This window comes from Procambarus clarkii, chromosome 39 (genome assembly GCF_040958095.1).
Source record: "Procambarus clarkii isolate CNS0578487 chromosome 39, FALCON_Pclarkii_2.0, whole genome shotgun sequence".
Classification (NCBI taxonomy): domain Eukaryota; kingdom Metazoa; phylum Arthropoda; class Malacostraca; order Decapoda; family Cambaridae; genus Procambarus; species Procambarus clarkii.
In genome coordinates this window covers 4,205,133-4,227,517 of record NC_091188.1, presented here as the reverse complement: position 1 = coordinate 4,227,517, position 22,385 = coordinate 4,205,133, and the positions used below count along the sequence as shown (strand labels likewise).

At 46.8% G+C, this 22,385-nt stretch overlaps 1 protein-coding gene across 2 annotated transcripts in view; it reads left to right on the top strand.

Moving 5' to 3' along the window:
- Positions 1–372: 372 nt before the first annotated feature.
- LOC138372731 (filamin-C-like) overlaps positions 373–22,385 on the top strand; it is a 62,404-nt gene continuing 40,391 nt past the window's right edge. Inside the window, exons 1-7 of one of the 2 annotated variants that reach the window (XM_069338325.1) lie at positions 373–998; positions 1,840–2,061; positions 2,605–2,865; positions 5,130–5,339; positions 7,395–7,536; positions 8,269–8,348; positions 8,902–9,069. In XM_069338325.1, coding sequence (XP_069194426.1) covers positions 1,956–2,061; positions 2,605–2,865; positions 5,130–5,339; positions 7,395–7,536; positions 8,269–8,348; positions 8,902–9,069 — 967 coding nt within the window. In that variant the 5' untranslated portion in view covers positions 373–998; positions 1,840–1,955. Of the gene's footprint in view, positions 999–1,839; positions 2,062–2,604; positions 2,866–5,129; positions 5,340–7,394; positions 7,537–8,268; positions 8,349–8,901; positions 9,070–10,463; positions 10,692–22,385 lie in introns of those variants that run through there. The other variant, XM_069338326.1, reaches the window with a different exon arrangement.

The following is a 22,385-nucleotide window of genomic DNA, read 5'->3' as shown; positions in this document are numbered from 1 at the left end:
CACTGGGTTTAGAAGAGACTGACAGGAGTACAGGTCCTGTACTCCTGTCAGTGCTGTTTCTCGAGCCTTTGGATCCATGACACTATAGGTACAGCCAACAGATTAATACAAAGAATAGTCACGGTATTCACAAAATAACCAAAATTTACTGCATGAATTGTGTAAATTGGGAAGATCTTAAGTTCATCATTGGATAGCCACGTTGCAACCCGTAGGGTATGGTTAGTTGAAGGAGACAGACTATCAGGTGGTGGTGAACCGAACCCCAGTGGCGGGGAACGGAACCCAGTGGCGGTGAACCAGACCCCAGTGGCGGGAAACGGAACCCAGTGGCGGGGAACGGAACCCAGTGGCGGTGAACCAGACCCCAGTGGCGGTGAACCAGACCCCAGTGGCGGGAAACGGAACCCAGTGGCGGTGAACCAGACCCCAGTGGCGGGAAACGGAACCCAGTGGCGGTGAACCAGACCCCAGTGGCGGGAAACGGAACCCAGTGGCGGTGAATCTAATCCTTGCCCAGAATCGTTAGCCTAACACACTTCACCGTCGCCGCCACCCTCGGCTCACCATCACCGCATTTCCTTCAAGAACAAATAGATTTCAATTTGAATGAGTTGCCTCGATAGCAATTGTATCTTCGTAATGTTACGGCTGTATGAATGGTTATCATCAATTCTTGAAATAATGATTTCATTCATATCATCCCTTCATTCTTTTGGTTTCCAGTGTGCTTATTCATACGGCTTCTGCTCATGTTTTAATATCTTTATTAATATGATCTGTTATAATCTTTACTGACCATCACTCGCGGGGATTTTCTTGACCCATTACCCGGTGGGTAGTGGAGGCCACTACCCGTAACTGCACTAATTATCTGCTCCTAACCCTCCTCCAACACCACCTCCAACACCCTCACAACTCCTCCTCACCAGCGAGACGACTAAGGAACCTTCAAGGCTCCTCCAAGCTCAGAACCAGGACCTTAATCATCGACAAAGGTCAGTGTTGCGGTCTTGATGATCGCTGTAGCTCTGATCACAGTGCACAAGCCTAGGGCCAGATTTAAGAAAGCATTTACGCAAGCACTTACGAACGTGTTCATTTTTCCTCAATCTTTGACGGCTTTGATTACATTTATTAAACAGTTTACAAGTATGAAAACTTCTCATTCAACTGTTGTTATTGTTATAAACATCCTTCTGGTTCTTCGGAGCTCATTAACTGTTTAATAATTAGAAACAAAGCCGACAAAGATTGAGAAAAGATGTACAGGTTCGTAAGTGCTTGCGTAAGTGCTTTCGTGAATCTGGGCCCTAGTTACCTACCAGTAAAAAGGTTACTTCTAGTGGCCCTTGTGTCCGTCTTGGAGTAACAACTAGCTTTTAAAAGATCAATTGACAATTCTTTTGCGAGTAGATTTAGCAGTTCTGCAGTGTGAAGATGTTTAGCAGTATGTTAACCTGGAGCTCAAGCCAGGATGGTTGGGAGTTCCCTGACTTGTTCAGTCAGTCGAGGCTTCTTGAGGCTGCAAACCTTTTGGAAGTTAACATATAAGTCACACCTGTTCAGCTTTTATTTTCTTTAAAGTGTGTCCTTTATAAATGGAGACCTTTAAAAGAGAGTTTTAGAATTGGGGGATAAAATAGCACGTCACTGTTCTCTTTTTTCAATATTTGCATCAAATGAGAATTGTCATCTACTGCCATATAAGAGAGCAACGTAAATTATAAAAATGTTTCTAAAGATCTGTTTTGTGGAATTTTATGGTAACGCTCGATGTTTTGAGCCGCAGTGTGTTTAGTTGTTTGTGAATGCGAGCAAGGTTTTTTCTGACCCCAGACGATACCTCTGATGGAGGGGCGTCGGTTGACGAGTCGCCACCCCACCAGCGCCTCTCCTCCGAGCAAAGGTCAACTTTACTCCAGAGTGACGAGCGTTTCTCCGCCTCCACCCGCATGCACCCCGCCCCCACGCCCTCCTCCATGACCGCCAGCATGCACACCACGCCCTCCTCCATCACCACCATCAGGAAGACGGAGGAGAAATTAACCACAACCGGAGGTAAGGCATATGTTGCAACCACACAAGTTGGGGAGTGGACAAACAGCGGCCCATAATGGGCTCAAGAATCGAACACCAAAATTCATTTAGGGAAGGCTGTTTACAGTCTTGCACAGTTTTACACATACCTTGTAAATGGCCCAAAATTCACGGATGGTAAGAAAGGAAAGTGAGGACATTTCAGTGTAGACAAATGGAGGTGCTGAAGGTGGGAAGATAGTGTAGTGGGAAGGGAACTATCAAGAGAAAGCGCCAAGCCATTACTATTATAAAGCCATTGGAAGGGATCAGGATTTGGGATGGGACGGAAGGGGAGGGAATGGTACCCAATCACTTGGACGGGGATTAAACGCCGACCTACAAGAATGGAGACCGTGATTCTACCGTCCATGCCCCAGTGTTTGGTCTGCTCTACCTTCCAGTCCCCAGTGGTTGGTCTGGACCACTGTAAGCTTACCAGAAAGAGCCTAGTTTATATCACAATGTCTGTTACTGTTTGACTGGCTTTATGATCCTTTGTAATATCACACATCTGATTGGCAGAGCATCGTGTGACCTCGAGCGTGGGTGAGAGTGGGGGCAGCGCTCCCCTGGGGCTACCACCAGACGGCAGGAGAGGCGCCAGGCCAGACCACACCCACCCTGCCTTCGACCAGTCCCTCACCATCAGGAGAGACCTCACAGAAACTGGAGAAGTCCTCCTCCACAGAGACGGCGCCCATCCTAGAAGAGACCACTTCCCTACTGGAAGAGACGACGTCCATCTTAGAAGAGACACCGTCCAGAACATGGAATCTACAACATGTAAGTTAACGGTGAACAAATCCACAAGGGCCGTGATGAGGGTTCGAACCGACGTCCGAGAGGATCCCAGACGCGCCTTAATCAACTGTGCTACGACATGGAAAAAGAATTGCAACCGGGAGTTCAACTGCCCTGCCTGTGTCAACCAGGAGGCCTGGCCGACGACCGGGCCGCGGGGACGCTAAGCCCCGGAAGCACCTCAAGGTAGCCCTCACACGGATCCCGCAGTCTCTCGGAGACACAAACTAGGATTTTACATTTGATGCATCACGCTATTGTGTTTCTGTGTGTAAAGAAGGGAGAAGACGTAGGATAGCTTATTGACAGAGCTCGGGTGCATGAGGGGAATTGTGTAAAACCCTGGTTTGTGTCTCGGAGAGGCTGCAGGACCCGTGTGAGGCCAGTTGAACTCCCGGTGGCAATTCATTTCCATGTCGTAGCACAGTTGATTAAGGCGCGTCTGGGATCCTCTTGGACGTAGGTTCGAACCCTCATCACTGCCCTTGTGGATTTGTTCATTTGATGCATCACGCTATTGTGATTTCTATGTGTAAGTTAACGGTGTTTTATTGTTGATATGGTTTCTGTAGCACAGTGGTCTGCGTCCTTGGCTCACGGTCAACCTATCATCTTACAAATTACGTCTGAATTTGGCCGTTTGCCCGTATGGCCAAAAATGGACGTAATTTGAAAATTAAAAAAAAAATTGGGGATTTTTTTTTTTCAAAACAGTAAGTTAATGGTCCTCTGGTAAATTAGGAGGGCAGGAAGTTCTCCTAAAGTTTCAAAACGTAATGAAAAACTTTCAATTAAAGTTTCCTCTCCTAACCTAACAAAGTAAGCCGGAGGACTCGAACAGAAAACGGGACAGTACATAACAAAAGTAGATTTCATTTCAAATTAAATCCATTTTTGGTCATAGCGCGCATACAAGCGAAAAGCGACGGTATTTTTAAGAGGACGGGTTGCACAACCAACGGACCTCCAGGCTCAATTTACGGGCAGGACAGAAACAATGGGTACGTTTAACAAACTTCCACCCGGAAGTTGGTCAAATGTTGTGGGTTGCCTCCTGTCAAAGGTTAGTAGTTGGCCTAGGAGGGTGAAGGGGGGGGGGGGGGCTCCTCGATAGATCCAAGTAGAGGCTTCCTGTCACAGAGACGGGAATGATTTAGGAAGATACTGTGTTGGTAGGGGGCCCAACAACTCGTTGAGGCGGATCACTTACTGGGGGGCCTCTTAGTGTCACGAAGATCCTTCATCACAGTCTTAAAACTTGGCATTTGGTTCATAGGCCTTGACCACCATTAGTGTTGTATCACGGCACACATACACACGTGTGTGTGTGTGTGTGTGTGCGCCGTGTATGTGAAATGTGTGTGCTGTGTGTGTGTGAAATCATATCATGATTTCAATGATATTGAAATCATTATATCAGTGCTTCAGTACCTCGGAATTTCCTGGAATTTAACTGTTAAACTTGACAACAGAGAAACCAATATTTGACCAGACCACACACTAGAAGGTGAAGGGACGACGACGTTTCGGTCCGTCCTGGACCATTCTCAAGTTGATTGTGAGAAGTTACTTCAGCCACGTTATTGTGACTCATCGCCTGCAAACCAGTATTTCTCTGTCGAACTTAGTGAACCATTAATGTAACACTATAGATGAACACTGGGATGCTCTCGGACGTAGGTTCGAATCCTCGTCATGGCCCTTGTGGATTTGTTTACTATAGATGAACTTCACAAGTTTGGGTTCTGGGTTAGTGTTCCCAGCGCGTGTACAGTTGTACTGAAACAGTGTACAGGAAACAAGTGGAAATGGATTTTGTGTTTAATATTTTTAAGGGTTTGAATCAAAGAGATGTATGAAGGTGGATTTCACTTGTGTGATGCCTGATTTTTGTCGACTAATAATTGAAGAGTTTTCTATAATTCGATCCTTAATGGAGCAAATGGCATTTAAAACGCATGCTTAATTACTATACTACATAAAGACATACTCCAATGTGGTCTGACATAGGTTGTAGTGTGTGTGTGTGGATCCTTATACTTACAAATTTACTCCGGGCCTTGCCCCGCAGGAGATTCAGCACCGCTCTTGTGCCAGGTAAGTCCACTACGGGCTCACCATAGCCCGTGCTACTTGCCCCGCTCCTGTGCCAGGTAAGTTACGGGCTCACCATAGCCCGTGCTACTTGGAACTTGTTCCTAGTAGCTAAATCTATAACAACCACCCCCACCTTGCCCCGGCACCAGACCTGAGCTCCAGCGCCACCTCTGTGGACGTCGTGGACGCCGTCAGCCACCGCCTCCACACCCCTGCTGCCACTCGCCACACCCTCGACCCCTCTAGAGTGTCTGTCAGCGGCCCTGGCGTCAGACTAGTGTCTGTCAGTTCTCAGGCGGAGTTCACCGTGAGCACGCCGCAGCCGCTGCATCAGGAGGAGGTGAACGTCAGGATCACAGGTGAGGAACGTCCAGCCGCTTGTGTTCTTCTGATGCTCCTGCTTGCTATATCAGAGTTCTTTCTTGCCTTGTTAGCATCTTTGGGGATTCTTTCTTAGTGGTGTAATGATGCTCTTATTTAGTAGCGTACTGGATACTGGGAGTGTCTAGCCTTACACACGAAAGTTCACGTGGTGAAGGAAGTATTACAAATTTGAAGCATGTTGACCTTGACTTTAGTTAAACCTTATTTGGATATAAAGTTTAATCTGTAGCAAGAATGCACTAGTTAAATTTGTCGGTTATTTTCAACTGTTGCACTTTTATTTGCTATTTGCACGTGAGCACCTTTACTATAGTTTTTAATTGGGTTCCCCCCCCTCCCCTTGGTGGTGGACGCTCGCCCTCCAGATGTGGAGTACCTGTGGCGCCTGCCATGACCTGACACGACCTGTGGCGCCTGACACGACCTGTGGCGCCTGACACGACCTGACACGACAGCCTTACCGCGCCACCACACTCGACCATCACTGCTTACCACCCTCACTTCCACCCTGCCCCCTTCTCTTGTATCTGTAAATTGTTGTGCGAATATTGCTTATTACTGCACTACGAACTTTGTCTGGGACTTGTATTCGTTTGCGGTGTGGTTTATGGAGGAAAATTGGTGTAAGTAGCAAGTATGTTTTGTACAATATACAGGAGACGTCTACAAAAAGTCGTAAGCAGTGCTCTTCACCGGCGATATTCTCAAGAGTTCACACTCGGGAAAGGATAATCTATAATAAATCCGATTCTCCTTACACATCTTAAGCTAACTAGCCAATTGGGGTACTGAGAGTAATATTTTGAGAGGGATAATTTAGGCAGCAGTTTCCAGCACTTATCCAGACTTGATTACAGAGCATGAGAGACAGTCATGGAGAGTGGTGACTATGTGCCCCCCCCCCTCCCCTATATCTCTGTCTCTGTGTCTCTGTCTCCCCACCCACCATGAAGTCCCTGTCTAGTGTATAAAACTGTTGTTTAGTCTGATATGTAGATGAAATGTACCTTTATATTCATTTGCATGAAGTAATTTCCTTTAATTTCAGATATATATATATATATATAGATAGATATATATAATATAAATGTGTATGTAATATAAGAGTAATTTAATAGTAATGAACCTTATATTAATGGCCTAATAACTACATTCTTAAAGTCTTGCTTTATTATTATTTGTATAAATTAACTGAGAATGTAAATAAAAGTTAACTTGGTGATTTTATTTTATTTAATATATTTACCAAACTTAGTCAACTCCACTGAGGTCCAATGTCACTTGTGGCAAGTAGCGTGTCCCCTTGTGTGTAACTTTCCTACATGTCACACCTTGCCACCTTAGGTACATTACCGTGTGTACTATGTGTACATTGTGACGTCAGTATCACGTGATGTATCCCAGAGACAATCTCCGGTGCAGGACGGGGGATCGAACCGGGCGGATCTAAGGTTGTGTAGGCTTTAGTATTTCATGGTCTACTGGTTAAGGCGCACGTGTTGGGGTTACCCAGGTGGCTGGTTCGATCCCCGTTTTGATCCCTGCATATATTATACGTGTTTCTGAATTCTTCTTCACAAGACATTAAGGCTATGCTATTGCCTGTATACATCTAGGCTGTGCAGATCCTTGTACGTGCTCGCATCACATCTTAACCGTACACCACATTCGCCATTAATAACAAAAATGTTGTTCGCCATGTTCTCCCCCCTCCTCCCCCACGCACATCCGCTTCTTAACAACGCCTTGTACCAACTGTATGACTTACAATACATGCAGCGTATTGTACTCTCTACAGCCCACTAACACACTGCTCCTTGGCAACTTTAACCACACACACACTGACCAAGCTTGTCAACCTTGGCTCTGCATGCACACCTTGCCAGTACACAAGTCTCCAGTGTGCGCATGTCGACACTACATGGGTGCCATACTGTGTGACTGATCCACCACTACGTGGGGTGCCATACTGTGTGACTGAACCACCACTACGTGGGTGCCATACTGACGTTACCACCATGACTGGGCAGGTCCTGGGAAGCGGATGGTTCCCGTGGCGACCAACGACACGTCGGATGGGGATGTGATGGCGGCCTTTACACCCCTCGAGGTCGGAGAGTACCTCGTCGACGTCCGTGTGGGTGACGCCAGGGTCCCCAACAGCCCTTTCAGGTAAGACGCCGCCGCTGGTTCACCTGCGGTCGTGCTAGGAACCTCAGGTGTTATATGAAGGTCATTCAGGGTTCGTGCACCTTGCTACGGCAAGTGTCATTCACGAAGGCAAGAGTGTCACGGGGGAAAACCCGGGCCTTGTGTGCCTCTCCAATAGCTCCAGGACTATTGTCTTCAATAGTTCCTCCAGTATACTGCAGGAGAAAGTGTTATTCGTAGTTGAGGTTTCCGTGATTTAGTTGCCCTGATTCTGACTTGTCTACCAAAACACTTGCCTCGCCACCCCCACGTTCCCAGCCGACTGACGGCCAGCGATTGTCTTGTGCTCGTGTCCGTGAGAGAGTGGTGGGGGTGCTGGGAAGATGGTGGGTAGTGTAACGGGAGTCGGGTCGTGTAGAGCCCTCACCCACGGGTGGTTGTTAATGTCTTCAGTTCCAGGTCAACGACAATTCATATGGGTGCAGTAAGATTATGGTGTCCAGCAATAGCTGGAGGCGTCCAACAATAGCTGGAGGCGTCCGATAACAGCTCGAGGCGTCCGACAATAGCTCGAGGCGTCCAGCAATATTTAGCCTTTTAATAACTGTTAATAAAACTGTTTATCTGAAGGATGTGCCTTGTATTTACTTCATGATGCAATTTTATGAAATTTATCTCTGAGAATATTTTAGTGTGTGTGTTTCGATAGGCGTTATGTGCACAGTGAACCATTGAGTATTTGTGTGTCGGCAGGTGCTACGTGTACAACTCCCAGGAGATCCGCGTCGGGGCCATCCCCAACGGCATCGTGGGTAGACCCGTCGAGTTCGAGAGTAAGTCTTTTGAGAACTTTTGTCCATGCACTTGACTGATACTGCTATGTGCTGTGAATGGGGTTTATCAGTTGGGTATGGGGTTTATCAGTTTCATGCTGGGCATTATCTTGTCCAGCATGAAATACAGAACGTCATTGAACAAATTCACAAGAGCCGTGACGAGGATTCGAACCTGCGTCCGAGAGCATCCCTGACACAGCCTTAATCGACTGAGCTACGACAGGGTTAAATTCGAAGAGGGAGAACGGCCTATTGACATAGCTAGAGTGCAGGGGGGAGTTGTGTAAAACCCTGGTTTGTGCCTCTGAGAGGCTGCGGGATCCAGTAAGTTCAGTAGAACTTCGGTTTCAACTCTTTTTAATCCTGTCGTAGCTCAGTCGATTAAGGCAGTGTCTGGGATGCTCCCGGACGCAGGTTCGAATCCTCGACACGGCCCTTGTGGATTTGTTCTTTGAATTATCACGTTAGTGTGATTTCTGTGTGCAGTGTCAGAACGTCATTGTAAACTCGATTTGTAATTCTACGTCTCTTGTCCGATTCTTGCTCGTAGTCGATGGATCATCAGCTGGGTCGGGCAACCTGGAGATTCTGGTTAATGGTGGCCACGTGACCTCGTACGTCAGGAACCTGGGCCAGCAGAGGTTCCTGGCCTCCTTCGTCCCGCACTCCGCCATCCGTCACACCGTCGAGATGCGCTTCAACGGGGAGAAGGTTCCTGGTGAGTGTTGCATCCCTCTTGTGTTGGGGCAAATACTTTAACGGGTGACTGTTTCATCCACCTTGTGTTGAAGGAGCGTCGGGACCGCTCCAAAACAGTTGCTATGCTGCACAGAAAATGCCATACTTACCATATTGTGTATTTTTATTGTTGACCAGACCACACACTAGAGAGTGAAGGGACGACGACGACGTTTCGGTCCGTCCTGGACCATTCTCAAGTCGATTGTGACTAGAGGACACCATATGTCGTCCTCGTCTCCTACTCATATATGGACGTCACTCGCAACATTACAGTTTTCATGTTTTTCTCACAAAGTGTCTTGGTGGCCACGCAATTGCTTGCCAAGGTTATACATTAATTATGCAACAAGAAGAGGAGGATGATTCCAAGCACCAAGCCCACTCAGTACGAGCCTAAGAACATTATACCATTCATGCAAACCATTTGCTAGTGATTAAGGTGAATGCATGTGAAACATCCGATAGCCTGTGTTGATATTATGATATCTGGTGAAAAATGCCTTACCCCCGGCGTAAGATTACATCAAGACGTTAGTGCGGGAACCCGTTGTGGCTGCCAGCTGTCTGATGCCAGGAATGTGCCGCGTATCCTCCACCGCTTCCCCGCTTTCTTCTAACATCCCGGCCTGCTTCCCGCTTTCTTCTAACATCCCGGCCTGCTTCCCGCTAACATCCCGGCCTGATTCCCGCTAACAACCCGGCCCACCCACACCACCATGCCTGCCTCCACCACACCCACACCACCATGCCTGCCTCCACCACACCTGCCTCCACCACACTGGCAGGCCTGGCTTCCCTACACGTTCTCCCCGCTCTTGTAGTCATGTCTATTAATTGTTTCCAACATTTTTCTCGACGATGTGTTTGGACTGTGTTTATGGCTTGACCGAGACGAGTTGTTGTGGTTGGCACGGGAGCAGAGACCAGCCAGGTGCCGAGTCAAGAGAGATGCAGCAGGAAATACAGGTGTACAAGGAGAAAACATGTGTCTTGAGCAATTAATGTTTATATATTGCAGCGTGTGGCAGCTGTTGCCGCCCCCCCCCCACCTCCTCAGTGGTACCAAAGAGGCAAAAACGGAATGTATCTTAGAAGTTTATAAGCGTATTTTGTTATATATACATCGTATTTATATAGAAAGAGGGGGAAATCGTATTGGATAAACAGCTGGTGGGAAGGTTTGGTGGTTGATAGAGGCATGAGAGTAAAGGTTAAGAAAGGTAAGATGGGTGTAGGAGAGGCAGCAAGGGGAAGAGGGCAAGGGGGAGAAGGCATGGGGAAGGAGAGGGGCAAGGGGGAAGGGGGGGAAGGGGGAGGTCCTGGCCTACTTGCGGCTGGAGGCGGCGGGGCGCTAGTGACTGAGCCGCCTCCACAACGCTCACTACTCTCGCAGCGTCCAAGTCTCCCGCTAACTCCTCTGACTCTCGTATCAATATTGCGTTCTCGCTGGTGTTGTGACTGTACGAAACTGTCGGTGTAAAATGGTGGCTGATAAGTGGTGAAAGTTTGCTGGTGTGAAGTGCGTCAAGGGGGCCACCTCGGACCTGGGATATATATATATATATATATATATATCTACGCGCCTGCATTCCTCAGACGGTAGGACCTACTTGCTCAGAAAGTTTTCTTGTCTTCGACTCCTCCTCCTCCTTCTCCTGGGCGTGCTCACTCCTGGCTGGTTGTGCGTGGTGGTGGTGGAAGTTTGGTGGTGGTGGTAGTGCCGTGATGGTGGTGGTAGTGCCGTGGTGGTGGTGGTAGTGTGGTGGTGTTAAGATACTGACTGTTAAGTTGGTGGTAATATGGTAGCACTTCCTGGTGTGAGGAATGGCAGTTGTTTGACCCTTGTCCCGCTTCTCTCATCCTCACACACCCCACCACACCTCCCTCACACTCCACCACACCTCCCTCACACCACACAGACTATGGAAGGGTTGAACTAGACATCCATTCGTGGCTTTCTTAACGCTCAAGGGAAGTTTTTTTTTTCATTTTTTTTTTATCTTGGATCATTTATAAATGATACAAGAGCTGAGTAGAGGTAGTGAGTGATGTGGGGAGGCGCGGCCCTGGGGCTTGAAGGTAGATGGTGTCGGGGGTAGAAGTAGGAGGGGTGTGACCTGGTGCATGAAGGTAGAAGTAGAGGAGTGTGACCTGGAGCATGAAGGTAGAGGGTGTGTGTGGGGGTAGAAGTAGTGGAGTGTGACCTGGAGCATGAGAGTAGATGGTGTGGGGGTAGAAGTAGTGGAGTGTGACCTGGAGCATGAGGGTAGATGGTGTGGGGGTAGAAATAGTGGAGTGTGACCTACACTGTGGCGTCACACCGTCCTGGTACTCGCCTCACTCACTACTGGAAAGTGAAGTCTAACTCTTTATGCCCCCTTTAATACCCTTATTGTACCTGTTGTGGCGTTATAATTGAACTATTTTCACCTACGAATTCTTTGGCGAATTTGGCCTTAACGTTGTGGATGGAGGTGGCTTCCACAGCTTCCCGGGCATTGCTCTTGTTGACTCCTCACACACGGTGGTGGGAGTATTTCCTAACATTTCTTTTACTCATTTCCGTTTTCCAGCTTCCACTTGTGTACTCTCGTCCTGTTATCTCTCACTATAAGGACGCTGCCCATGTCCACCTTGTCAGTTCCCTTCAGTATTTTGTATGTTGCGATCAAGTCCCCTGTTTCTCGACGGATATGAGGTCTAGTTTTTCTTAATCTATCCTGACAGCTTGGCGCTCTTAGCCGTGGCATTAATTTTGGTGCAAACGTTTGTACTTCAATTTCGTTTTATGCTTCACGAAAATGCGGATTTCGGGCCGATACTGCAAATTCCAGGATTGGTCTAACGAAAGCTGTGTAAATTGCCTTGGAAGGGGTCCTGATTTAGTATTTTTTTGTTAAGATGTTTGCCAGCGTTCCCATGTACTGGCGATGTACTAGAGTGTGTGTACACCTCGGGTGTTAATGTTGGAATAATACCCACTCTTAACCCTCTCTCTTTTGGTCTCGAGTTTTGGACGAGTCTTGGTCTCTTTTCTCCCTTTCTCATCTTCATTAACTTACACTTGTTTGGTTTGAATTCTACCAACCATGTGTTGCTCCATGTCACATGAGTGAACTGGGGCGCAAAGTGTGTACTCACCTAGTTGTGTTTGCGGGGGTTGAGCTCTGGCTCTTTGGTCCCGCCTCTCAACCGTCAATCAACAGAGTTGATTGACGTGTGTGTGATTGATGTGACTGTGTGTGTGTGTGGGGGGGGGGGGAGGGTGTTGGTGACAACATAGCGGGAGGCTTGTCATGCAAGTAGTCAAGGTGGTGGTTGTCATCACCCCAGCGGCGGCGCAGCAAGGTTAATATGTGGGTGTTGTGTACAGTTGTGGTCCTGTGTACAGTTGTGGTCCTGTGTACAGTTGTGGTCCTGTGTACAGTTGTGGTCCTGTGTACAGTTGTGGCCCTGTGTACAGTTGTGGCCCTGTGTACAGTTGTGGCCCTGTGTACAGTTGTGGCCCTGTGTACAGTTGTGGCCCTGTGTACAGTTGTGGCCCTGTGTACAGTTGTGGCCCTGTGTACAGTTGTGGCCCTGTGTACAGTTGTGGTCCTGTGTACAGTTGTGGCCCTGTGTACAGTTGTGGTCCTGTGTACAGTTGTGGCCCTGTGTACAGTTGTGGTCCTGTGTACAGTTGTGGTCCTGTGTACAGTTGTGGCCCTGTGTACAGTTGTGGTCCTGTGTACAGTTGTGGTCCTGTGTACAGTTGTGGTCCTGTGTACAGTTGTGGTCCTGTGTACAGTTGTGGTCCTGTGTACAGTTGTGGTCCTGTGTACAGTTGTGGTCCTGTGTACAGTTGTGGCTCTGTGTACAGTTGTGGCTCTGTGTACAGTTGTGGTCCTGTGTACAGTTGTAGTCCTGTGTACAGTTGTGGTCCTGTGTACAGTTGTGGTCCTGTGTACAGTTGTGGTCCTGTGTACAGTTGTGGTCCTGTGTACAGTTGTGGCTCTGTGTACAGTTGTGGCTCTGTGTACAGTTGTGGCCCCTGTGTACAGTTGTAGTCCTGTGTACAGTTGTCCTGTGTACAGTTCCCCCAGCATTGTTCCTTTTGTTGTTTATTATAAGTTCCATATAGTTTTACCAAATTAAGGCAGGGAAGTTCTGTTTTTTCCCCCCAGAGTCTCTAACTTAACCTCCCCCACATCAGCCTCTCTTGGCCCCTCCCCCTCTCTCCTTCTGTCTCCCCCTCCCTCTGCCTCTCCCTCTCTCTCTACAACATCCTCTCCCTTCCTCTGCCTCTCCCTCCTCCTCCTCTGCCTCTCCCTCCTCCTCTGCCTCTCCCTCCTCCTCTGCAACATCCTCTCCCTTCCTCTGCCTCTCCCTCCTCTACCTCTCCCTCTCTCTGCTCTTGAAATGTCCGCTGTGTTCCAGCCGACAGTGATTATTCTCGCGAACAAAATTGACTGTCCTCTACCCTAGTCTTCAGGTATTATAACATGTTTTGTGTTATCATTCTTCACTGTCATAAGTGTAACTCACAGTAATTACCTGGTTACTGCATTCACACGCGGTTACGACCGGGGGGGAAATTTCCTGCCAATTACACACAAAAAACAGCATTGTGTGATTATGACGTTACCCACTTTTTGTCCCTGGTAGTGTTATTTTCTGATGGCTTATGTCTCCAAAGTGTAGAAAATGGCTTTTTTCCGCCCATAAACTTTCTGAATTTAACTTTAAACTTTCTCCACAATCGACTTGAGAATGTTCCAGGACGGACCGAAACGTCGTCGTCCCTTCATTTTCTAGTGTGGTCTGGTCCCCATAAACTTTGCTTTGACCTGTGTCTCAGACAGCTTAGGGAAGACTGTCTTACAGGTTCCTGAAGGCTGGCGACTTGTGGGACAAAGTGTCAAGGCTCTTAGATACGAGTCGGCAGGCTTCAAGTTCCTTCGAGACGTCTTCCCGGAGCTGTCTGAGGCATAGATCAAATCAAAGTGTGGAGGCATAAGAATTTAGAAAATAACACTATACCCAGGGACACTAGAAATTGTTATAGTTATCAGAGGCAATTTTCACAGCAGCTGGTGTACAGGGGGCGCCTGGTACTGGTAGAATACCAGTATGAGGCGACTGTACCTCATTCAGTCACTCACCTCAGTCAGTCACTCACTCACTCACTCTACTCGACACAGCAACAGGGAACCCACAACCACCACACGCACGTTCCCGCCAAATCACTCGGAGTAGACGTGCCGTGTCTGGCACGCGGGAAGTGCCGGGTTAATGTTTACAGTTATGACACGGCGGGCCGGGCACGGGTCCTCCCGCCACGGCGGGCCACGCTCAGGACACGGCTGAAGAAAGCAGAGATGAAGGCAGTGTATATAGTCTGCCTGTAGTTTATGCTGGTATCTGTCGGAGAGGCCAGCGATGGCTACTTCTGTGGAGGAAATGTTGATTGTACTACATTAATTGCGGTTGCTGTAGGTGGTGGCATTGTAAAGGGGGGGGCTACTGTAGCTGATGCTATTTTAGGCGGGGGACTATTATAGACGAGACTATTGTAGCCTTCGTGGTGGTGGTGTTTTGTAGATTTGAGCTACTTAAAATGGAATTATTGTATGTGGGGCTATTGCAGATGGCGATTTTGTAGGTGGGGGGGGGCTACTTTAGATGGCGTTATTGTAGGTGGAGGGGTACTAGTGTTACGATATTGTCTCGGGGAAGAGAGTATACGAGATACTATGTGTAGTGTACTGAGGGAGACTCAGTAGTGGTGATGGGAGGTGGTATAGCATTATCTTCCTCTTCCTTGAAGCTTCCCTACATGCGTCTACCCCCCCCCCTCCCCCCACACACACCTACCTACCTTCCTTCCAAATTCCTTCCACAAATGTGGCGCTACACAGTGTGGTTGTAGAGCAAAGGTAGCACTGCATGTTTGCTCTGCACCACCAGTCCTGGTGACCTCGGTGTGACCTCTCGCCACACACCAGCCCTGGTGACCTCGGTGTCACCACACACCAGGCCTGGTGACCCACATGCGCCGGTAGCTGGAACATGTGTGTGTGTGTGTGTGTGTGTGTGTGTGTGTGTGTGTCGGTCGGACGCGGAAGTGGCTCGCGTGGCAGTATAGTCAATCACTTGAGTACCATCTTCAGGGAGTATTTGAGAGAGACAACACTTTGCTTTCACCAGCATGAAATGTTTTTGTGTACTTGGGTACACTGTGGTGTTCCCTGGTTGTAGTAGTGAAGGCACAAGTGTTCCCTGTGTATTGTCACAACACTGGAAGACTTCCAGCAGGTGCTACACACCGCTAATATTTTAGCGGAGCTTCCTTCCTGGATTTCCAGGAAAGAGTTTCCGCAATGTAAGATTGCTCAGCGGATTAAAAAAAAAATATATTTTTTTTTAACGGGTAAAAGTGTGCAATATACCGAAGTTAATTTAACATGTAATTACTTTAGCGTTAAAACCTAGTGTGTCTTTTATAGTTAATGGAGTCATGGGGATTTGGCAACATTCGTTAATCATTCCAAAAGTGTATGCATGTCGTGACTATTGAAGGTCAACTGTAATTAGGGGTACCTGACCATCCTGTGTCACAAGGGTAGTGTGTAGCTGTCCCAGCACGGGTCCTGCTCATTGCAGGCGAATATCACACAGTTGTGAGGTCTAGCTCCAGGGCTCCGGCACCCAGCTCTTTTTTTAAATTTTGACTAACACGTCTCAAGGATTTATTGCATTGTCATGCTTTCTCTTCAAGGCGGCCGTCTTGCACCACTTATGCTTCAAGATTGTCATGCCTTCACCAGCCGCACCGGATAAAAGGATTTCTGTAAGAGTCTCAGATTCGTTTGTTTTCCAACTGTCCCCCCTCGTCTTGCCATCCTTAAACTGAAAACAAGAATATCCATTGCATGTATTCCACATCAGTATCTTACACGTAGTGATCAGATCACCTTTGGTCCTTCTTCTAGTGTGGTCAGGGTCGGGTATGTATGTGGACGTGTCCTCATACCTGTAACCTCGGGGGTGTGACTTCAGGTGTGTGTGTGTGGTGTTGGCTCCTTACTCACAGGTGTATTGTGCACTCTTCTAGTGAACATTGTTAATACTGTCACGTGTTAATGTTTACCGCATGTCGCGGGCTAAGGTTATGGTGGTCAGGTAGAGGGGGTGACCACCACGGGTCCAGAGTACTGAGCCTCACACACTGGGAAACGATAATGATTCTCGACATGTTCGTAACAGTACAGAAATTCTGTATAATAAGTATTTATATTTTTTGCAACTCGTCTAATTACAAATTACATCGCTTTTCGCTCGTATTCGCACTCAGGCTAAAAAAAACGTAGTTTAAAATGAAATCGGCTCATGAAAAGTGACGTAATGTCCCGTTTTCTGTTTTGGGTCCTCTGGCTGAGGCTGTTAGGTTAGGGAAGGAAACTTTCAATTAACGGTTTTCATGACGTTTTTTCAGACCTTAGGAGAACTTCCTGTCCTCCTAACCTTCCAGAGGACCCTTAACTTGCTGTTTTGGAGAAAAATAATTCCCAAATTTATTTTGAATTATTTTTCCATTTTGAATTTGCTGTCATTTTTGGCCGTAGCGCATACGAGCGAAAAGCGACCTCATTTGTGAGAGGACGAGTTGATGGGTTGTGAAGGGTGGTGATGGTGATGGTGAGGGTGAAGGTGAGAGGTGGTGAGGAGAGGTAAGACGAGGAGGTAAGATGAAGGGTTTAAGGTATGGAGGAAGAGCCGAGGCATGGCCCCCGTACAGTTAACAATGTGTTCCGGTGTTGGAGAGAGAGAGAGAGAGAGAACGCGTTCACCAGACGCAGCCGAGCTCTTCACACTCACGGCTCATGGCTCACGCTAATTGATTCACACACATCTGCAAATTCCTTACACGGAGTATAATTGTTATGAAAATGATAGGGCGAACACTGGGGTTAATTACTCGTGCAAGTTGGATGTCCATGACTCTGGGATAATTATATGAGCTGTCTCTGTCTCTCTTGCTGTCTCTCATGACCTGTTGATGGCGGCCGGTCCCACGACCCCTGGTGAAGGACTAAGAGTGCGTGTGCTCGTGGCAACGTCTGCCACCTGCCTGGAGTTCATTCACTCGTCCTAAGCGAGCAGAGTTGCCACATCAGTGTCACTCTTGTCCTTCCCCTGCATGTGTTGCCTGACATAACTGAGGCGTGTTGAGGGCACCAGACCAGAGGCGAGCAGGGAGGAGGCCACTTCACCTTGGTCTTGACCCAATTATTGACCCGTCTTAAACAGTTAGGATGGCCGTCTTGTATGTTAACTACAGTATTAAGCGTGTTGTTTATGTTCAGTATTAAGTGCGAGTCGGTAATCCTGGCTTGTATTGACAGTGTGGCATTGAGGGGTCTCTGGTGGTGGCTTTGAGGGGAGGGTGGGGGGGGGGGGGAGGAGGGGGTTTGCTGGGCTTGAGCCAAGATGGTACTGTGTCAGGAAGTTTGTAATAATCCTCCTTACTGCTGTAGTCTCGCTCCCTCTGTCATGCTCTCTCTCTCTCACTCCCCGCACGCCCTCACTCGCTTCTAAACCAACAACCATCTCCCCCCCCCCACACACCCACCACCACCACCACAACCTCCCACACTACGTACACTTACACCATTGCCACAATTTCTGTATATACGGACCACACTAATCTCCTGGACACTGGTGTGCCGTTCCTTGTTTACATTGGCGGTACAAAAATATTGTGTGGAAAGTTGGTGGGCGAGCGTGACCTAGAGTCTCCCCCCCCCCCCCGTGGGCGTAGCGATTGTTGAGTGAGGGAGGAAGGGAGAGAGGGAGAGGGTGGGGGAGAGGGTTGTTGGTGGGGGTGGTGTGTCGGTTTAAGTGGTGGCGGCGGTGGCTTGCTACGGCTTCTCCGACGTATGAAGGGGAGTGTCTTGGGCCGTGTTGCAGCTGCCTGTGTGTGTGTGTGTGCTCAGTATTTGCCTCTCCTCCCTGGTGCCTTCCTTGCAGTTTCTCTCTCTCTCTCTCCTCTCTCGGACATATTCCCTACTTCAAGGGTCAATTGTATTAATAAAAACCAGGACTGCCGCTAAAACATTTGGTAAAACAAAGGTTAGCGAAAGTCATAGAAGATAAGATATGCCGCCACCCGCACGCTATTGTGAGTTGCTACATAGTGGGGTGGTTATGCACGCGCGTGTACACGCTGTCGGTCACGCACTCTTGCCACTTAATGCATCCACGCACTCGCTTTATGCCTGGCTATTGTCTGGTAAGTCTTAACCCTTAGAGTGCGCCATATTAACGTATACAAGTTCAGCAGACGTCTGTGCGACTTGTCAGTTATCGTTTTTCCTCTACATAAATTTATCATTATATCATATAGTATATAAAAACCAAGATTTTATATTTTTCTGACAATTATTTTGTAAAATAGCCGTTCTTGTTATTATACATAAGACGTAAGACATCAGAAAAACTTACGCAGGGACGTAGGTGAATTGGAGAGCAAAGTGTGGCACGCTGATGGCATTCTACATCCTCCATGAAGATAATGTTAATAAACAAAGCTAAAATCAGGGCACTAAAACAGAAGCCAAAAAGAAACAGGGGAAAAAGGAGGAATCCCCACCTCCATCTAAAAACGTTGACCCAAATATCACAGTAACAAGGTTATCGTGAATAACCGAACTCAATTACGGGCTCACCATAGCCCGTGCTACATGGACATTTCGTTCTGAGTAGCTAAATCTAAAACAACAACAACGCGTCAGCAGCATGTGTCGTCCATCACCTGCCGGGCTCCCCACCTGCCGGGCTCCCCACCTGCCGGGCTCCCCACCTGCCGGGCTCCCCACCTGCCGGGCTCCCCACCTGCCGCGGGCCAATACTCCAGCACTACTTTCCACACCTTGGGCGGCTTGTGTTGACAGTGGCGATGTTTGGTGTACAATGGGGAGTGGAGGCGGGACCTTGTTGACGCTAATATTACCACCGCTGCTGCTGTTGGTGTTCTTGTCGCCCTGTCTTGTAGCTCAACACCTTTGTTAGTCATTCCATCTGTATTCGTGTTTAGCGCTTTAGTGCTACTCATCTCTGCATTACTGCTTTCAGTTTTACCCGAGATAGCAGTATAGATGTTAGAGCGTGTACTTACCATGCATGCCAGGTACTCTTCTAATTGTTGCTTGCGAGAGATTGAACTTCAGCACTTTGGCCCAGCCTCTCTACGTTCATTCAACAGGTGACAGTTTTCCCAGAGCCTGTTGGGCTCTATCATAGCAATATTTGAAGTCTAGTGTAGAGTCTGCCTCTACCTCCTTCACTTATTGGCGCATTATATTTGTTCACTAATGACATTGAATAAATTATTTCAAACTTCTATATGGCTCATTTGGGTACTTAGTTTCCACCTTTGCACCAATGTTCGTGTGCCACCCATTCCGAGGTTGCCATTATGTTCCATCAATTCTCCTGAGAATTTTGTATATGGTAAACATATCTCCCAAGATCCTTCTGTTTTCTAGTAACATTGAGGTTTAAATTCCTTAATCTTTATTCAATACCACTTGTAACCGCAGCGGCAAGATAGTGCTAGGCTTCCCCCCCCCTTCCCCAAGGACACCACACTTCCCCACTCTCTCACCTTCTCACTTACAATCTTCACATTAACTTAAGACATTAGATTAAATGAATTGTAGTAATCACTTAATTCACTACAATTCACTTAATTGTAGATTAAATGAATTGTAGTAATAGCCAAGTTATTCTATCCTGTTGGGTTGTATTTTATTTTCTCAATGTTCCTAGAACTTGATTTGATTAAGCATACACACAGCACTCTTGGTTGCAATTCTTTAGACCATGTCGTGGCGCAATCGACTAAGGTGCGTCTGGGATCATCGTGGATGTAGATTCGAACCCTCATCACGGCCCTTGTGGATTTATTCATTTGCTTAAACATGTTATACAGAGCTTGGATTATTATTACATCCCATGTATTTCTCGCTTATAGAATTTTTAATATCTCCTCGTTTATTTGATATGGTTTCACCCGTGTTTCATAATTGTCATTTCCGAGTAATTAACCCAATAGTTAGGAAATGTATATGTTTATCTCTCAGAATGTTTGGCAATATGTTTATTGTTTGTGATGTGTGTCTATGTATGTATTAACACGATGTACTGAACGGGGTGAGAATAGCTTGAGCTACATCATCCCTTTGTGTGTATTTTACCTCAATAAACTTATTTCAATTTCAAAACCCAATAGTTAGTATCATCCAAACCAAGGTAGGTCCCATACTCTGCCCTTACCAAAGCTGCCGGCAGCTTTGTAGTGGCATAGTTTAGTATTAATAACTTCCTGTCTACACGTCTCTTGAAATAGGAATTTCACGAAGAGGGTCTTGAAAGTGCTTGAAGCATATCTCCATGCATGACTCTGAATTGACAAATTTTGCAAAAACTTGTTTGACAGTCTCATTTGTCTACTGAAAGCCAGAACATGTGTTTGAATATTTCCAAACATTCTCACGCTGTTATCCGTGTGTGTGTGTGTGTGTGTGTGTGTGTGTAAAGTGAGATGCTGGTTATCTCGTCCATAGGGGCTCAGCGTTGACTTCCATAACATCTCATGTTATCGTCAGCCCTTCCTGGCAAAGCTCCTAGGTTATCAGGGTCCTTGGGCAGTGCCTCAGTCTCCCGTGTCTCTCTAATCTACTCCATTCATTTTGTATCGTCAGCGAACGTGCTAATATAGGTAATCGAACTAAAAAAAATACCTACAGAGATTCCTAGACATATCCTGGAGGCGCTCCACTATGATTGGCGGCGCATAGCCCGTGATCTCATCACTGTGACATTTACATACTCTCTAATACATCCATCCGGCTCTCCAATCATTTTAACCTGCCTTAAATATTATAGGATGTAATATCTAGAGATTTCGTAAAATCTAAGTTTGTTTAAATTAGTTTGTCGTACAGGTGGACGTTTTGTGGTGGTCTACTTCCATACTCAAACTGTCCTGCGCCCAATATCTTAAAAAGGCTCCATTAAAGACTATATATAATTAACATTTTTCAAACTGAACTAGGTGAGGATATTGGATTTTGGTGGACTATCTTGACGTCTTTGTTGGTATTCAGGAACAATATTTGCTATCCATTTGGACTATTGGTAATGTTATTGGCTTTAAGAATAGATTGCTAATAATTTAGCAAAATCTACTTTACATTCCTTCAACAGCACACAGTGATACTTTGTTAGGTTTCAGGGATTTAGTTCTGTTTAATTCTTTCAGCAATTAAAGTCTTTTATATTCATTATATGTTATTCATCATATTAATCTGTCTCCGGAGGTTGTGTCTTCACTTGTAAAATCTGACCCAAATATAATAATTACTTATGAGTACATTTCGGCCGCTTTCTCTCCAGTTTCCATCATACACCCAACCACAAAGACGGTTAGTTACCTGTGGTTTAACCCGCCTGTTAAAACATCACATTTCCTGTAATATTATCTAAAAGTTCTTCCACCCGCCTTTCCTCATTCGTAACTTGTACAGATTTGCTTCTAGTTATTGCGTGTGCACTTCAGACGTTAAACATAAGTTGATACACTTGTTTGACTCCTCCATATCAGCCAGTTCTTACCTTTTTGCGTCTTAACCGGCGATTACTGCCTCAAGTATTTTCCAGTTGTATCTGGAATCGTCATACTTTCGCCGTGTTTATATAACCTACACAATACTGTGTAGCTACACTCGTCTCGCTTATTTCTTTGAACTTATCCTCGACAATATTGTTATATTTTAAGATCCCGGAAAACGCTTTCACTGGTAACAATGTCTTTGACAACATAATCCCTCCTCTGTACCGCATCTCTTCCATCTTCCCCCCTCCCCCTCTTGCCTCACGTTAGCTGCCATGTGTGTAACATTCCCTGACTCCAGTGTGTGTGTGTGTGTGTGTGTGTGTGTGTGTGTGTGTGTGTGAATACCCGCCCCTTCTCCCCTCCGCACACTACTGGTTTACAATACAGTGATGTAAACCAGCGCTCTTGTGCCATCCCTTACGACATCCTGCTTTAACAATCATCTTCCCACTTACCATCAATTGTATTCTAGTCGACTTCCTTAGAATTAAAATGTAATTTTATTCACGTTTCGTAAATACTCGACTCGTTCGTCTATTGTGACCATGATCGTCTCCCGTCATGTCTAGGACAATGCATATCACTGCAATATTAATTACTTGTATCCTGTTCATAATTGCTTGAGGTTTATATTG